At 40.0% G+C, this 18000-nt stretch overlaps 1 protein-coding gene across 2 annotated transcripts in view; it reads left to right on the top strand.

Annotated features, from left to right (window-relative positions):
- Nucleotides 1-18000, top strand: part of RGS7BP (regulator of G protein signaling 7 binding protein) — a 96707-nt gene that overhangs the window by 57721 nt on the left and 20986 nt on the right. The window contains exon 3 of one of the 2 annotated variants that reach the window (XM_028123911.2): nucleotides 848-978. In XM_028123911.2, the coding sequence (XP_027979712.1) occupies nucleotides 848-978 (131 nt within the window). Of the gene's footprint in view, nucleotides 1-847; nucleotides 979-18000 lie in introns of those variants that run through there. The other variant, XM_028123912.1, reaches the window with a different exon arrangement.

Below are 18000 nucleotides of genomic sequence, written 5' to 3' on the forward strand. Positions count from 1 at the left end.
CAGATTCCCCACTAAGAAGGGAGCCCAATGCAAGGCTCAATCCCAGGACCCCCAGATCATGACCTGAGCTGAAGGTGGATGCTTAACTGACTGAGCCACCCAGGCGCCCCCCATTTACACATTTTATCATAGTCAATACAGAAAGGCTCAAGGACTTCCGAATAAATTTTAGAGCATAAGTTCAGTAATTAATTAGCTTTAGATTGTTAAGCATACTTATTAGAATTATATTACTTTTCTTTTTCATAAAATTTTTATGTTTTCATTAAAATCTGTTGGCCTTTTATAAATTAACCATAGCAAACAATAAAGGAATATCCTTCAGACTGAGACAAAAGACCTTGATCAAAACAACTGATATCTTGGCTCTCTAATCATATTATTCCAGGGCCTTAATATTAAAAAGCTCTCATAATTGGTAATTGAATAGCTCTTCCTTAGATTCTCTAAAAATAAGTGTTTTTAATCTCTTCTTGTATGCTAGGAGAGTCTTATGACTTACATGTATTTTGGAAATTTGTTTCAACACTTAAAAGGAAAATGTCTGATACTTTCAATTACTTAAAACATTTATGATTTTAAGCTCCCAGCAGAAATCTGCTGCTGAAGGGAGAAAAAAAAATTAAGAGCTGTTAGTCAGAAAGACGCTTATGTAAGAACTGTGACATTGGTCATTGCTATGAAAGCAGGAAGTCCTATATTTTAGAGTCAAGGCTTAAAGGGATCTTTATCGAGCATTCCGCCCCCCCCCCCCCCCCCCCCCCCGCTCTCCCCGGAGCTGAGACAAATGGCTGAGGAGTGAAATCTTGAGAAATGCTCACGGCTTTTCGCCTTCATTCTGTTGCAGCCCGGAAGATGGTGAGATCCATCCAGAAATCTGTCGGCTTTATATCCAGCTGCAGTGCTGCTTGGAAATGTACACAACAGAGATGCTCAAATCCATATGTCTGCTGGGGTCTCTTCAGTTTCACCGAAAAGGTATCTGCCTTTAGCGTACCGCCATAAACACTGATGTTAAACAAAAGTTTACCTTTTCCAAAGGCCTCTAAGCACCCTACCTACACACAATTGGAATGGATGTAAATGTTCAGGAAATATTTGATACAAATTAATAAAAGAAGTCTATACCAGTAGTAAGTGCTGAAGAACACCGATCATCTTGAACAGAAACTGTGGGAGAAACTGTTCTCAAATGTATTATTTTACCACTTGTGAACATGGCTTTGGTTACAATCAGCACAGAGAGAAAAAAAAATATATATATATATATATATATATATATATATATATATATATATATATATATATACATAAAACAATCTTACTAGGGGTAAATGCCATCCAAGACCGCTGCTCTTTCCCTAACTGAATTTGGCTGCAAGAAGACAAATTACATATTACATCTCAAAGATTTAAAAATAGGGGGAACTCAACCAACAATAGGGAGGCATAGGAGTAACATAAAAATCTCATTCCTTGACTCAAACTATAAAGGAACATATTGGCTCAAATGGCTGAACCGTCCAGAGATGGCAGGGAATTTAGCGTGGTTTTGTCAGTCTTTTAACTCACCCACTGAATGATACTCTGCCTTCTCCTGGGTGTTGGCTTTCCCCCACATTAGCAAACTGATTCTCACAGTTCCAGTCATCATATCTACATACTAAAAGGTCCATAAAGAGAAGTTCTCCCCACCGGAGATGAGAAAATGTCCTGACCTTCATTCTGATTGGACCACGTTGGATCTTGGGTCTATACTTGAACCAATCACTCTAGCCAGAGGGATGGAATTATACCGATTGATTTAGGCAATCAAAGTCCATTCCTGGAGCTGAGAGAGGAGTCCTCCCTACCCAACCAGTGCCCATTACATGATGGGAGCAGGTGGACTAGAACAGATGCTGGGGAGGAAACCAAAAGTTTCTGTTAGTGGAGGATTCAAGCTATATTTTCTTTACTCATTTATTGCAGAGTAATTTATTGGAAAGCTCCTGAATGCAAATACTTGTTGCTTGAGCTCAGAAGAATAAGATGATGTGGAGAAGGTAATCCTTGTCTGTGATTTAAATCCCGAGAGAGTAAGCCCTATAATATTCAGGGAAAATCTTATAGAAAGGGTGGAGCTAGGTTATGAAGATAAAGTTCAAGTAGGGAAGGAAAAAGAAGGACCTTGCAAGGGAAGAAGCAGTAAAAGTAGAGATTTGAAATCATATGAGCATGGAATTTGGGGGGGAACTAAATGGCATGACAAAGTTCTTGTAAAAAATCAAATCTTGTGTATTCATGGATATATGCACAAGGCAGAACTAAAAATAGGATTATGCTACACTGCTCCAGAGTGAGGAGAATATTTTCTGGAAACATAAGTATTTCTTTTTCCTTTTTCCTTCTAATGGCAGAACTTTCAACAGTTTCCTTCTTTACTTCTGTTATTACTGCAAGTGAACATGTTTGGAGAGATGAGCTCCTAGACACTCCTGATGCCTGATCAGAAAATTGAATATTCACATACACTGATGCCATTCCAACAAGTTGTCCCTGGCCCAATGTCTTCACTTATCCTGTCTGCTCTCAATGTCTGTCTCGCGCGCACGCGCGCGCGCACACATACACACACACACACACACACACACACACATTCTCACATAAACTCACATACAGAGTAGTATTTTCACTCTTTTTAATCATGGTTGAACAGAACAAAATAGTTTTTTTCTGAGGGCTGAACTGGCTACTCTTACAGTATTTTATTTCATGGCTGTGTTGCCACTGGAATCGCCCTCATTGATGACATGTCCGTAACACCCACTGTCTCCACCTCCACTCTCACTCTAACTCCTCGGGGTACCACCTGCTCTCCTGCCATCCACTCCTACTCTGTCTTTCCATGATTGGCTTTTGAAAGATGGCCTCTTTTCTGCTAGCTCTCTATTTAGAGTAAAATGTAGGGGCGCCGGAATGGCTCATATGGTTGAGCTTCTGACTTGATTTCAGCTCAGGTCATGATCTCAGGGTCATAAGCTCAGGATGCTGGGATCAAGCCCCTCAAGGAACCCCACTCAGCACAGAGTCTGCTTGTCCCCTCTCCGCCCCCCCTCTGTTCCTCCTCTCCCCCTACCCCCACACTCCCCCTGCCCAGGTTTATTCCTTATTGTATTTGGTCTTGAGCACACAAGTAAAAAAACAGCACCTCTTAACTGATCAGCTCATTTGGTCTTCACAGCCTCCTGTCCTCACTGTCAGTCTCTGATCTGCTTCCCTGCCTCTTCTTCCCTGCCTCTTCTTTTAAAAATAATTCCCCCCTTCTCTCTACTCTAGCACCCAGCCTTCTATGTACAACTCTAAAAAGAATCTGCCTGATAACGTCTTTGATTGCTCCCACATGTATGATTAAGCTCCGCTTGGACATCTATTTTATTCTTCTAAAATCAGTATTACTTAAAGTGCAAATCCTTAGAAAATCTGCTTCAAAATTACCCAGGATGCTGAATAAACATGCAGGCTCATGGATCCTGCCCAGGACCTACTGAATCAGAATCTCTGGGGGCACTCCAGGTGACTCTGAAATGCAGTGAAGATTGAAAGCTGTTGGTCTACCTTCGAAATGAAAGGAAATCTCCCCACCATATGAATACAAATTAAAAAGTCCAATTCCTCACCTTGCCATTCTCTAGTCACCTAAGTATATGCTTTCAACTTCGTTCTCAGGTTTTTCTTCTTTATCACCCAAGGTGATGAGAAGCAAACACCAAAGTAGTAGAGCTGTGTGTGATGGCTCACGCTTTCTCCACCAGCCCTTCACATGACCTTGAAATCTAGCCGTGCTTCCCGAAAGCCGGTCTCTGGCCTCTAATAAGGGATGCTTGTTAGAAATGCAAATTACTGGCCCCACCCTAGACCTACTGAATCAGAAACTCCCCTCAATTTACTTTTTTGCTGCTTGACAAAACTTAAAAGAACAATTCATGGAGACATTTCTTCACCTGAATACATAACTTTCTCTAATCACCATCTATAATCAGCAAACCATACTCTTCTACTCTTTTCAAGTATGTATACACCATCTACCCCTGGCAAGCCTCCTGTGTTTCCAGAAAACCCCTCCAAGAGCTGACTGTCTTACGGATTGTTACCTCTGAGAACCCGTAGAGGCAAGGCAGTGAGGAGAAGGACATTTTCTTATTAGTGAGACATCTTCAAGCTAGATGTAAAGAAAATAGTCTTATTTAAAGTTTAAAAACAACATTGAAAATGGAAATAAGTCACTAAAAGTAGGCCCCAAGGAAAATGTCATTAAACCAGAGAAAATAAGGTACTAGAAAACATGTATGAAAATACACACTGGACAAATACCCTGAAAATTTCTGGAATGTCAAATAAAATACGAGCTCTTGGGAGAGGGGTGGTTCCATTAAAGAAATCATTTTTAATTTTTCTGGTCCCATTTTTGTATTACACTTCTCTATTTCTTTATTCTCTCCATTAATTTCCTCATTACACCTAAGAGATTAATGCTATAATTATTGATTCCAACTCCTGGCTTTGTTCTCTAGTTTATATTCCCACCATTAGGACAGCATAGAAAATGTCAGCTGATATCACTAGTTTCTGTTTTTTCTTTCTTTGGTATCATCGGAAACTGGAGAGTAACCTGTGTCCAGAAGGCTCCAGCTGATACACAATAAGTATATTACATCTGCTGCTAGCAATCTGGAAGGCCCTGACTAAAAAGAATGGAAACACTTGACTCCAATGACCATGGACTGCCAGAAATGACTGGAAAAAATATGTCCAGGGGAGCCTGGCTGGCTCGGTCGGTAGAGCATGTGAGTCTAGATCTCAGGGTTGTAAGTCCAAGCCCTACTTTAGATATAGAGATTACTTAAAAATAAAATCTTTATAAAAAAAAAAGGAGGAAATATATCCATAGACCACAGCACAAGAGTGTTTAAGAGTTGGGCAAATTAAGAGATATAACATGCATCTTGTCCTAGAAACGTACAGTCGCTATGCAGATTAGTAGACACAGGGGAATCAGCAAGCCTAAGCAGTCTTACTGCATGAGAACAAGAAATGGGGAAGGGGTGGAAAGAAGGCTCTGCCAGTGGGACTTACTAAGAAATGGAGTCAGGATGTGTGATTAAGGAAAAATATATAAAGCCTTTATTTTTTTTTATTTAAGATTTTCTTTAGAGAGAGAGGGCATGAGTGGGGAAGAGGGACAAAGGGAGAGGGAGAAGCAGACTCCCCACTGAACAAGGAGCCCGATGCAGGGCTTGATCCCAGGACCCCAAGATCATGACCTGAGCCGAAGGCAGACGCTTCACCAACTCAGCCCCCCGGGTGCCCCATAAAGCTTTTAAATGAGCAATGGAGTGGAACCTGAAGTTTAGGTGATTCCCAACTTCAGGCGAGGTGGTAGAGGTGGCAGCAGGAAGTAGTCCCCTTCTACCAGATATACACAAATCTGTTTACCAAGTTTTAAGATGCGGGATAACGTATTCTTTATCCAAACACAGTGGTATCTCTGGTGTGGCCTCCAGCTAGAGGAGTGGCCTGTCTAGAAGATCTCACTAAGTCCCTTTATTGAGGAAATCAATAGTCCTCAGAGTCTCAGGAATAGTGACTCCCTTTCTAGTCTGTGACACTCTCAGTATCTTTCTGCTTAGAATTTCTTTCTGGTATGGTTCTTCTAATGTATGATAAAAAATGGTGTTTGGATAACTTTTAGGTTAGCTAATTTCTTCTCACTCTGTGTGCGTGTTACAGGCTAGCCATTCCTCTCTACTTCACTATTGGTTTTCCATCAGGGAAAAAGGAAGGAATTGTAACACAGTCATCCAGTCTGGCCAATTTTGTTTTTGGTTGAGATTAGATACTGAAGCCAAAGTGTTTCACATTTATGTGGACTTCTAATTTATTTTCAGTTCTAGTTACCTCATGGCTAACACCAAAGTCCACCAAGTACTATATATCACATTTAGTTTTACCACTGAGTAGGCATGAGCTTACCCTTTGGAGAAAAAGGGCACACACAGTCGCTGCAAGAGCAAGGAGTATGGTTTCTTTCTGGGAAAAATAAGGCTCAAATCATTTTAAAGCTCCTTCAGTGAGCTTGAATTTAGTACTGATGATTGCTTTCCCCTCCCAATTAAGCCAATTATAGGTATCCTTAGTCCTTAACAGTACTTCAGTGGAGCTTCATGCTCTTTCTATGCACCATGCTTCAGCATTTTTGCTGTCTCATTAAGTCTCATTGGTACAGTCTACTTGGAAATCTTTTATAATTTACAAGATCATGCTACTGCCAAAAAGAAGGAAGAGGAGGAGGGAGTGGTGGAGGAGAAGAAGAGGAAAAACAGCAATAAAATGCTTTTCTTCTTTCATGGCCAACAAAATTAAAGTCAATTACAGTAATGTGAGGTAAAATCCAGATTTAATAAAGGCATTGGGTTGTACCACGTAGCATGTGGTTCTGAAGAATTGTTTGTTTCAAGAAGATGACAGATGGGAATAATTTTAGTCATTTTGCAGCTTCATATTCTAACACTTAAAGTTATAGATGGGACCACTGCTAGACAGAGTGTAATTTCTATGTTTATAGTGCAAAATAGTTGCTCTTCTTCACACTTAGGTAGGCAATCTTTTTCCATAAGTGAGTTCATGTATCGCATTGACCATCAGTGCCTGTTGCCTGCCTCCCGAGGAAATGAGATTGCAGGTCTCATTCCCTCTGTTGGCGGAAAGTGGAGCCAGATTTCTAAAGGAATCAAATGACCCTACTATTTTGACCATGGCTTTCCTCTCTCTCATTCTCTCCCTACTCAATCCATTTTGGCAACATAGCCATTCTCAAAGGAGCAGAGACCATAGAACACTCCAACGCAGCTCCCCTTCACATGTGAACTTGAGCTTTCCATCTGGTTTTTGTCTCACCTTGCCCCGTCAGTGGCCCTCTCTGACTCTGCTCCACCTCTTGGCCCCAGCTTACAGCAAAACTGTCCCCAAGTCCTCGGAGGGTATTGTAATCACAAAGGGAAAGGACAGAGGAATGTTAAAAGTTGAAAAATCTTAATTCAAACTCTAGTGGAAGCTGAGAGCTCAAGATGCTATAATGAGAAATTAATGAACTACTATCCAGCAAAATACAGGATGCACTCAAAGACAAAAAATAGAATATGAGCAATAAAGACTCCAAAGTATTCAAGCCTCCTATTAAGAAATATAAAGGAAATAACCCACACCAATAAAAGAAACAAGCAACATAAAAACAGAATACAGCCACAAATAAAGGCTTTATTTTCCAAAGTAATGAGGCAATTGATACTAAAATAGAACAGCAGGTTAGAAGAAATGAAGCAGAATGAATCTTAAAACAGACTATGATTCAAATTCTGAGTGGAAACATGTATTCATTCTCTGAACAAAAATTTAATGAGCAGCTATCATATCTAAGCTGCTGTTCTAGGTACTAGGGGACTTTAATGATCAAGGCTGAAGAGATCCCTGTTATTTTGGAGTATATAATCTAATGCAGAGAAATAGAAAAGAAAGAAAGAAAAGAAGGAAAGAAAAGAAAGAAAAGGAAGAAAGAAAGAAAGAAAAAGAAAGAAAGAAAGAAAGAAAGAAAGAAAGAAAGAAAGAAAGAAAAGAAAGAAAGAAAAGAAAGAAAAGAAGGAAAGAAAAGAAAGAAAAGAAAGCAAAGAAAGCAAAGAAAGGAAAGAAAGGAAAGAAAGGAAAGAAAGGAAAGAAAAGAAAGAAAGAAAAAGAAAGAAAGAAAGAAAGAAAGAAAGAAAAGGAAGAAAGAAAGAAAGAAAGAAAGAAAGAAAGAAAGAAAGAAAGAAAGAAAGAAAGAAAGAAAAGGAAGAAAGAAAGAAAAGAAAGGAAAAAAAATCCAAATGCTCTAAAAATCCCAAATACTAGTAAGTGCAATGTCAGTAATGTCGCAATTAAAACAGAATGGGTGAAATCCTAGAAAGTGACTGGGTGGCTAACCCAAAAGGGATGGTCAAAGCTCTGTGAAGAGATACCATTTAATCTAAGATTTGAATGACAAGAAGGGAACCTCATAAACTCTGGTGTCTGATGCAAAGAACGCAAGACTAGAACAAACTTGGACTGTTTGAAGAATATAAACATAACCACCTTCTGGAATCTACAACTAGGGTCATCTAGTACCATCTATTACTCTCTCTGCGTGTCTTCATATGCCAAACAGTTGAGTAGGGCACCATACTGACCACATTTTGTCAAAGTAGATGTCAGCTGAGGACTTAGGATGACAGCAGTAACAATAGCTTCCACTCACTGTGTACTTTCTACAGCCAGGTGATTCATACCCGCTACCTCATTTTATCCTCAACTGTTATTTCCCCCAAAACTGAAAGAGAGAACTTGCCCAAGGTCACATAGCACATGAATCCCACGGCAGAGTTCTGACTCTCCCCCCACACCAGACCATTTCCCATTAAGCTACATTGGAAAAGGGCAACAGAACATACAAAATGGAGAAAGAAAAAATAGTTGTGTGATTAGTTGAATTTTTTCCACAGATTTGACTTATTTAATCATTAGTGTACAATATTTCAAAATACCATGTTTAATGGCTAAAATCCATTATGTATTTAATTTCTTACCAAAATAACACTAAGTCAGAGAGTTAGTTCTAAGACGGGAGGGAAAGTTAACTCCACAGATCATTTAATGATTTATAAAATATTTTACTTGGGGTGAAGAATTCTGACAAAGAAATGATTATATTTAGTAAAATAAAATAAAATAAAATAAAACATAGCATTTGTGTGATCCAAAGGCAGCATGATTCAGCCATGATACCCATTATGGGAAAGTTGGAATTAATTAATTATACAGTAAATATATCTTGTACATTGTTTTGCTCTACTTTAGCGGGGGGCCGGATATTGAGCAGGAAAAGCCTCATAGAGACCTCCTCCAAATGCATCTCCTTATCTGCTCTTGTCCTGTGCTACAGGGTAGGAGGAGGGGGTGCCTTGTGCTTCTGCTTTCTCACATGGCTACGTGGAGCCACCAAGATGGCTGACACTCTGGGGGGCAGTGCTAGGACTACAGTACTGTAAGGAGCACAGAGAAGGACTGTGGGGGAAGGAGGAGAGTTCTGTATCTCTTCTGAATTGGAAAATGTTTATTTTCCAGTACATGGGTAAGAAAGGGGCTCTGCTGATGATAACATTTTTATTTTCCACTATGTGTTTTATGGCACTCTGAGTATCTTCCTACCATGGTGTAGAAAAGCCTTTGAAACTACTTTTTAATACAGGTAAGCAACTAGCTAAATTAATATAACTTATTTCTATGTAAATTGCACGCTTTTTAGAAGCACAGGAGTAAAGGTGGATTACCTCACAAACAGCCTCCATTTCCTCCATTTTTTTCACAGTGCATCTCCCAGTTATGGAAATGCTTGAAAGTGAGAAGAACTATCTAGATAAGGTTCCATACATGCATCTCATTTACACTGTGTTCATCTTGCTCACCATCGGGATGAAACTGTTGTGAAAGCCTTCCCTGAGCATAGCAGATACTCCATGTCAGGAGTACAAAGAACATGGGAAATTTGTCCCTATCATCAAGGAAATGATAGTGCAGTGGTATAATATTAGCTCAGAGAAGATTGGTTTGGTTTGTTTTGATTCCTGGGGAAATTTATGCAAATATTGACATTGCTAGACACCAGAGGTCAAACTCAGGGCCTCCAAAGAGACACTGTCTAGAACAGTGCTTCCCAGTGTCACTGGTGGACTGAAGATGGGCAGGAAAGCAAGAAGGAATGGAAGGGAGAAATGGAAAAGGAATTGAGGAAAATATGGACAGAGAAGAAAAAGGGTGGGAGAAATAAGAAATCAGGAGAATGAAAGTCAAAGTCGAGTGTGATCAAGAAATTCCCACTGTAAATAAAGGACCCCAGCCCCATCTGCCAGGGCCAGTGCCTAGGATTTTTGAGGTGGAGGGTGCTCTATGGAACTCTTGAGGCTGCCCCACAAAAAAGGAGAAATGCCCTTTATTTCTCCCAAACAACTGACCATTTCTCACGAATATAAGAATAACCAGCTTTCCAAACTGGTATGTGCTTCATGGGTGGTTTCCCTTAACTTTTCCTCAAACATGCCTATTATATTATCCATAAACAAGCTAAAAATACATGGAAATCCCAACGGAGCTGAAGGCAAAAAGCTTTGCAAGGCCCTGAGGAAAGTGGCCAACTTTTTGATGTCCTAGTTCTTAACAGTGATGAAGCCAGCTTAGTATGATTTCAAGGTACCCTACGGACCCTCTCCCCTACCTCCGTCCCCTCCTTGAGCAAATATTTGTTCACTGAGGCCTGAAATTGATCTTTCAGGGGCCAGCATTTTTCATTTCATAATCAGAAATTATTTTAAATGCATATTCACTCTCTTGGGTAAAGTAAAACATTGACTTGAAGTTACCATTTGCAAGCTGGTTGGTCCCTTTCCTGAGAGCAGGGCAGAGAGCCCACCTGATGTTAGAGAACTGGTACTCCACTCTGAGGACACCTGGTCAAAGCAGGGAAGCTACGGATAAAGAACTCCAGTTGGCCACTGTCCAGGGTTGTGGAGCACTCCTCTGCTGACTCGTTAATGTAGCGCAGAAGAATATGTATGAACTGACCCTAATTTTTCCAGCCTCCTCTTTCACTAGCAACCCCCACCTCACCAGCCCCCCCATACCTTACTGTGCCACTCTCCAGGCATTCTGAACTAGTTGTAGGTACCGGAACTTGCATCTTCTTTTCAGTTGCTCCTTTTACCTGGAACATATTACCCATTTCACATCCATCCCTTTCATCTGGCCTAGTTTCTGGGTCAGAACTGAGATGGGACATCCTACAGGTAGCTTTTTGTGGCCCTCCAATGCTGGGCTGATACACACTCAGTATGTCCCCCACACATCTCCATGGCACAGATTTTAACACCTTTTACATGGAGGGGTAGTTACCTGGTTTCTTGTCTGTTGTCCTCTCTAGATTTGATCTCCTTGAGTGTGTTTCACCTCTGTATCCTCAGAATTTAGCATAGTGCCTAGAGCAGAGTTTCAATTAATAACTACTGAACGAATGAATGAACAGCTTTCATTCTGCATCTGTCATCAAAAGAGGAGTGTAATTGGTGGAAAAGCTTGTCCAGAGATGTGAGACTGAACTCATTCCTATATTTCCCCTTGTACTGAAAATCCATTGAAATAACAGAAGAAGATATAATGAAAAAAAATCCATATTATTTCTTAGATTTGTCAGGGTAGAATAACTACTGCATGAAACAACACCAAATCTTGACAGATTAGAACAATAAGAGTTCATTATTTATCCACATCATAGTCCAATGCCAGAGCTGGGATGGCTGGGCAGTGTTGCTCTTTCCATTATCCACATCCATTCAAAGGTCAGAAGGAGAAAAGAAAGCAAGTGGAACCACATGGGAAGATTTTTAGGAGCCAATTTGGAAGAGGCATACATCACTCCTACTTACAATCCATTGGCCATAGCTCTGTCACGTGGTCCCTCCTAATTGTAGGAGGAAAAGAAAACAGAGATCGGCTGAAGAGTATAGTCTTCTATACCCCTGAAAAACAAGGAAGGATGCTCTCCACAAACCAGAAATTTTGGAGAATTTCGCAAAGCTCCAAAGCTATTGGGAATGGATTGGTGGATATAAATGAACAGGAGAAACCATAGCTGATAAGACACTCAAAAAGAAACAAAAGAAATTCAAGCAGGAGAAAATCACTGCAAAAATAAAATCAATTCCAGAAATACTTTGAAGTTGGAATCAACAAATGCAAATCACAGGAAGGATTTCTGGAACTGTTGTCAGGGAAATTAGGTTTGAAATTGCATTCAGAAAAAGCTGGGCCGCCCCACACTGAGCAATAGAGACCATCACTGCTCCTCGCCCCAGGAGGACATCTGGTGTGACTGTCAGGACGGGGCAGCAGAGCAGAGTGTGAAATAACTCTGCACCTCCATAAAGACAGCAGTAGAAGAAAAAGAAAGTGAGCACATTACTCCAGTGTTTTGCCCAGGCTAAATTGCTCAGTATATCTCGCTGTGGTAAGAGTTTTAAACAGGAAACTCTGAGTAGACGGGGGGCCCCCAAACAGGCCAAGTGCCCAGGTAACTTATCACTGGAGATGAGAAACACCCAGAAGACAAGCTTGAAACACACATTTTGCAGCCACACATCCTGTCCCTTCTCCTCAATAACCAGAAGGAAGACACTATAATCAGAATGATAGGCAAACAGAGATCCTCATAAATAAATCTGGATGGACATCCAGGGATGTCAAATTTTAAAAAAATAATGAAAAAGCCAACACACCAGAAGGGGGATGCCAAATGCAACAAACAACTAATTCTTGAAGAACAAATTGTAAAGTGGGAACAGATGAAGAATTTAAAATATATGTAGTTGATATTCTCAGAGAGATTTATGAGTTTACCATACCCATAAAACAATAATAGTCTGTAACAAAAAGGAAGCAGCCAGATTTGTTGGGGATAAAAATGTTATCAATCAAATAAAAACTAAATAGATGGGTTAATTGGTATTGGGAGCCAACCCTCCAGTCTCTTGCATTTCTGTACATCTTGCACAGTGAGGCATTAACTGCCCTTTGTTTTATACTACCTTTTCAAGGATATTTACTTAGTAAATGCCTTGGAAAATAGAGATAGTGTCTCTCTCCAGAGCAGGGCATACTGACTATTCAGTACAATGAAAATGTTTCCCTCTGGGGCAAAGGGCAGACAGGCTTATAGAAGACAGGATCCCTAAGCTCAGGGTTCCTCTCCTGTCACACGGCCCCTGTTCCACAGGTAGTGATCTGGCCCTTTCTGTGTCTCCCTGTGAGAATTAGGACTCAAGAAACCAACACAAATGCCTATAGTCTGGCCACTGCTATTCTGTGAGTAATGAACTGTTTTTGTCTCTGACTTAGAAGTCTCAAGTCTTCTTCCATGACCCATGAGACTGTGGCAGGCTAACTCACAGGTAGAGTAAAATCTCAGACCCTTCACAGTTCTTAACAATTATTATAATGAATATGCTGAGACCCTAAAATAGTGAACTATAAAATCAAGTCAAGGTATTCTCCCAGAATTCAAACCCCAAAATAAATGTGGAGTGTGGGGAATAGTTAAGAAACATATACGATGGGGAACGCCTGGGTGGCTCAGTCATTGGGCGTCTGTCTTCGGCTAGGTCATGATCCTGGGGTCCTGGGATCGAGTCCCGCATCTGGCTCCTTGCTCAGCAGGGAGCTTACTTCTCCCTCTGCCTGCCACTCCCCCTGCTTGTGCTCTCTCTCTCTCTCTGGCAAATAAATAAATAATAAAATCTAAAAAAAAAAGAAAGAAAGAAAAAGAAAAGAAACATATAGGATGGTTCCGAGACTCCAATAAGAAAGAGGAATTCTGAAAAGAATGGAGAGAACAGAGAGGTAGATAACCAAGAAAAATAGAAAAACTTTTCCCAAACCTAAAAGAAAGAAATACTTAAATTGAAAATGCCGTAACATCTCAATGAATCACTCCATAGAGTAGTTAGTAACCACTAAGGGAAAAGGGTACATCTATAATGGTGGATCCCTTTTTCCCATTGGAATGAAAGCTTTTGGCAGAAACCAAGCAATCAATAATACTTAACTAACAGTAATGGGACAAAGTGACTTATGAGCTTTCTGATGCACTGCACTAAGAAAGATACAATATCACTTCTATAATATGCTTGCCGAAAAATGTTCACGCCGAACCTACGCACGCAGAAACAAGAAGAGGGATCCAAACTGAAAGACTCTCTATAAAACAACTGGCCTGAACTCTTCATTCAAAAATATTAATGACGTGAAAGACAAAAAGACAAGGGTGCTGTTCTACATAAAAGGAGAATAAAGAAAAAGGACAACCAAATGCAGTGCACAGTCCTTAACCGGAGCCTTCAATTAAAAAAAGGCTGGAAAAAACATTATTGAAACAATTGGGGAAATGTGAATATAATCTATATATTAAATAATAGTATTGTATCAAACTGTATTGAATCATATTTAATCCAAGTTAAATATTTTTTTTGGTGTGATCATTATTTTGAGCTTACAGAGGAAAACATACTTGTTCTTTAGGAGATACATGCTGGAGTATTTAGAATAAAGTGCCATTAATGACTGCAAATTACTCTTAAATGGGTCATTAAAATTATATTTAAATATATAGTTTTATATATAAAAATTATATAATACATATAATCTATATATATAAAACCTATATACATATACATACATATAGAGAGACACAGAGAGAGAAATAAAAGAAAATATAGCTAAATGTTAACAGTTGGTAAAACAAGAATATCTGGGTGTCCACTGTATTATTGCAAGTTTACAGTAGGTTTGCAAATTCTCAAAATAAAAAAAAGGGAGATGAGAGATTGCAAATGCCAACAAAGATTAACATAAAGAGAAGCTACACTTACACTATTTAGGAGCCATCTCAATAATTAAGAATTTAAAGGTAATACCCTAAAAATTTTTCAGACAGCCGTAAACAGGCTACATACAAATCACTCTGGATATGGGCATTAAGATAAGGACATAGTATCTTCCAAGTCTGAGAGAAACTTACTTTGAAGATAGATTTCTACATCCAGCCAATTAAAATTTAAGCGTGAGCACAAAGAGAGAGAAAGAGAGAAGAAAAAAGTATTTTCAGTTACTTCAAGAGTAAAAAATTTTGCATTCCACAGATATGCTCTGAAATAATTAGTCGAGGATATGCTGCAACAAAATGAAAACTGAATCCAAGAAAGCTAAAGATGTGGAACTCAAGAGATGGTATACAAAGAAATCAGGAGCCATGAATACACAGCATTAGAGATATGAAAGAGTTACAAGAAAAAAGCATATTCAAATTTATATACTATTAAAAATATATTTAATTTGTTAACAAATACATAAGCAAGATAATTTCTAAGAGATGAGTACCATGAAGGCAAATAAACAGACTCTGTACTGGGAAGGGATGAGCCACATAAAGTCATTGCTCTGAGTTCATGAAAGCAATTATTATCTACGTGCAGAGAGAACTTGACCCCACAAATACTCTGGAATTGAAAACCCCTTAAATTCATACTGATCCCTTCTGTCTTTTTAAGATGTTTCAGCCAGAGAAGATACAATATGATCAAAATTCTGCAGAGATTGTGAGAGCTGATAGCACTACACTGCAAGCCCAGCATCCAAGGTTTTTATTTTTGTTCATCTATATTAGCAGAGTTAGAACTAGTCACTGAGAAATGAGGAGAAGGAGGAGATGACTTGGCATTACAAGCTCACAGGTGTGTTTCGGGAATATATGAACAGTTATTTTACTTTGAAAAGGTTATAGGATGATCTTTGTCTTATATAAGTATTATGGAAGTACTACGGGCAGTAAGTGTAAACACACTGACTGTGGATTGGATTTTATTTATGCCTTTTCGTGTAAAAAGCATATATATATACACACACACACACACACACACACACACACACAAATATGAGGGAGGTAGAGAGAGGACTCCGAGAAACAGTGTGTCCTCCCCTGTCCTCATCTGAATGAAAGCTCTGACCACAGGACAGGGGCTACAATGGCCCCAAGCCAAGCAAAGCCCATAAGTGTATCTTCTTCCTTTCCCCTTTGCTGCCCAAACCATACTGTGTTCCCCAAGGCATTTCTACTCCACAGGAGGACCACGGGAACCATGTGTGCTTTCAGATGGCCCAATCCTTCAGAGTGCTGAGCAGCAGAGGACCGGGTTTAAGGAGCCCCCCACCCCCACCATCCCTGCCTTTTGCTTCTCTCTCAGATCTTAGCCACCCCTGTGGAACTGCATCCTAAGGCGACCCTGCTCAGTAGGGGTGGCAGATGGACTGTATTTGTTGCACTCTCCCAGGAAGCGTGATGCAATTGCTTTTAAGAGGTCAGTGCCCTCCAACTGTGAAATGGTAATATTATAAATTATGTACTTAATTAAATTTCACCCCAACAGTATACCATAAAATTGGAAAAGCAATTCCATCACTCAGGATCAATGAGCATAAAGTACACACAAAAGGATCAAAAGTTCTCATCAGTAAACTTATGTTTGTGCTTTGGCTGAAAATTCAGAGGTCCATTTCTACTATAGGTTGATGAATGGCGTACAGTTAATAACCACTTAATTGCTTGTCTCTTTTTCCTCGTGTTGCTGCCATATAGGTTAGAAATGACAGGGTGGAGATTTTTGCTAGTCTCCTTCAGTCAGGAATCCAAGGAAAAATCTTCCTATTAGACTTTACCATCCTGTTCACAAGTGTCTTTGTTTAATTTTTCTGTTTATATTGAGTTTTTTTCAAGATTTTATTAATTTATTTGAGAGAAGAGAGAGAGCACGAGTGGCTGGGAAGAGTAGAGGGAGAGGGAGAGGGAGCAGCCCATCCGCCACCGAGCGGGGAGCCCAATGCGGGGCTCGATCCCAGGACTCTGAGATCATGACCTGTGCCAAAGGCAGATGCTTGACCGGCTGAGACATGCAGCACCCCTATATTGTTTTTTTTTTTTTAACCATGCAAAACACACATCAGGATTAGGGAAACTGAGCTAAGAGGTAACCTGGTGTAGCTGCTATCTCATGAATATTCAATGATAAGGGCTATCACAAATTCTTAACAACTCCTCTATAGCTGCAGCTACGTACTACAAATAACACTGAATAAAAGAGTAAAAGAAACAATCTAGCATCAAACCCAGTACCTGATAGTTGGCTAACACCCAGGAAATGTTTGTAAGTGAATAAATGAATCAAAGAGTGAATGAACAACTGATAAAACTCAGTTCTCCGGCTTCAGAAGCCATTCCCATGATACCAGGACACACCCTTGCAAATGACAATGTTCAAGGCCAAATAAAAGATTAAAAAAAAAAAGATTTTATTTATTTATTTGACAGAGAGAGACCCAGCAAGAGAGGGAACACAAGCAGGGGGAGTGGGAGAGGGAGAAGCAGGCTTCCTGCAGAGCAGGGAGCCTGATGTGGGGCTCAATCCCAGGACCCTGGGACCATGACCTGAGCCGAAGGCAGACGCTTAACGACTGAGCCACCCAGGTGCCCCCAAATCAAAGATGTTAACAGACGATACCTGGGCCATAGTCTATAACTCCCATTTAATTTCATATGAATTTATTACGGAACCAATTTGGAGATTTGTTTCTGGAAAGTACTGATTTATTCACTTGAGATTAGGCATGGTAAATGCAAGTTTTGGACTGGTAGTGCACTGCTGTGGATGGCTACCCAGTAAGTACATGGCACTTTAGTCGATGGCACTTTATGGTCCCAGCAGAGCCAGTCTGGATCTTGAGGCTGAACTATTTCCTCATAGAAGGATAAACGGAAGGAGGTTGGAAAACCAAGGAAATGGAAGGCAAGTCCACAATTTCTCCTATTTCCTACATTCTAAGATAATACTTCTTTCCACATACTGGGTCCCAAAACTTCTATTTGTTTAAGGGATATGAATCCAAGACAGTCAATGTCAGAGTCAGAGAGAAGGGCAGGAGCTCCCATTCTTCCTGCTGGGTGTCCCACCTGCTCCTGGCCGTCTTGGTTGTCTTTGAATCAAAGAGCCAAAAAGAAGCTCGATTTCACAGGCTGAAACTCCCCTCTCAAGCTGACCTGATCTACCTCACTAAGAATGGATTATAGAGACCTCGTACTCCATCAAAGACTGAGCCCTTACTTTTACCTTGATCTTGGATATCTACAAACTGGGATCTACAAACTATCTTTCCCAGAATGTTGTGAAACATGCTACACACACAAGTACATATATTTATATAGCTAGAGATAGAGATATCTATATTCATGTTATTCAGAAACAACTGAATTGGTATTGTATTTAGTATTCAGAAAGTAATTGGGGTTAATGGAGCCTC

The sequence above is a fragment of the Eumetopias jubatus genome, unplaced genomic scaffold, assembly GCF_037043125.1.
Source record: "Eumetopias jubatus isolate StellerSeaLion01/CBP00866 unplaced genomic scaffold, mEumJub1_p1.0 scaffold_5, whole genome shotgun sequence".
In the NCBI taxonomy this organism is placed as follows: domain Eukaryota; kingdom Metazoa; phylum Chordata; class Mammalia; order Carnivora; family Otariidae; genus Eumetopias; species Eumetopias jubatus.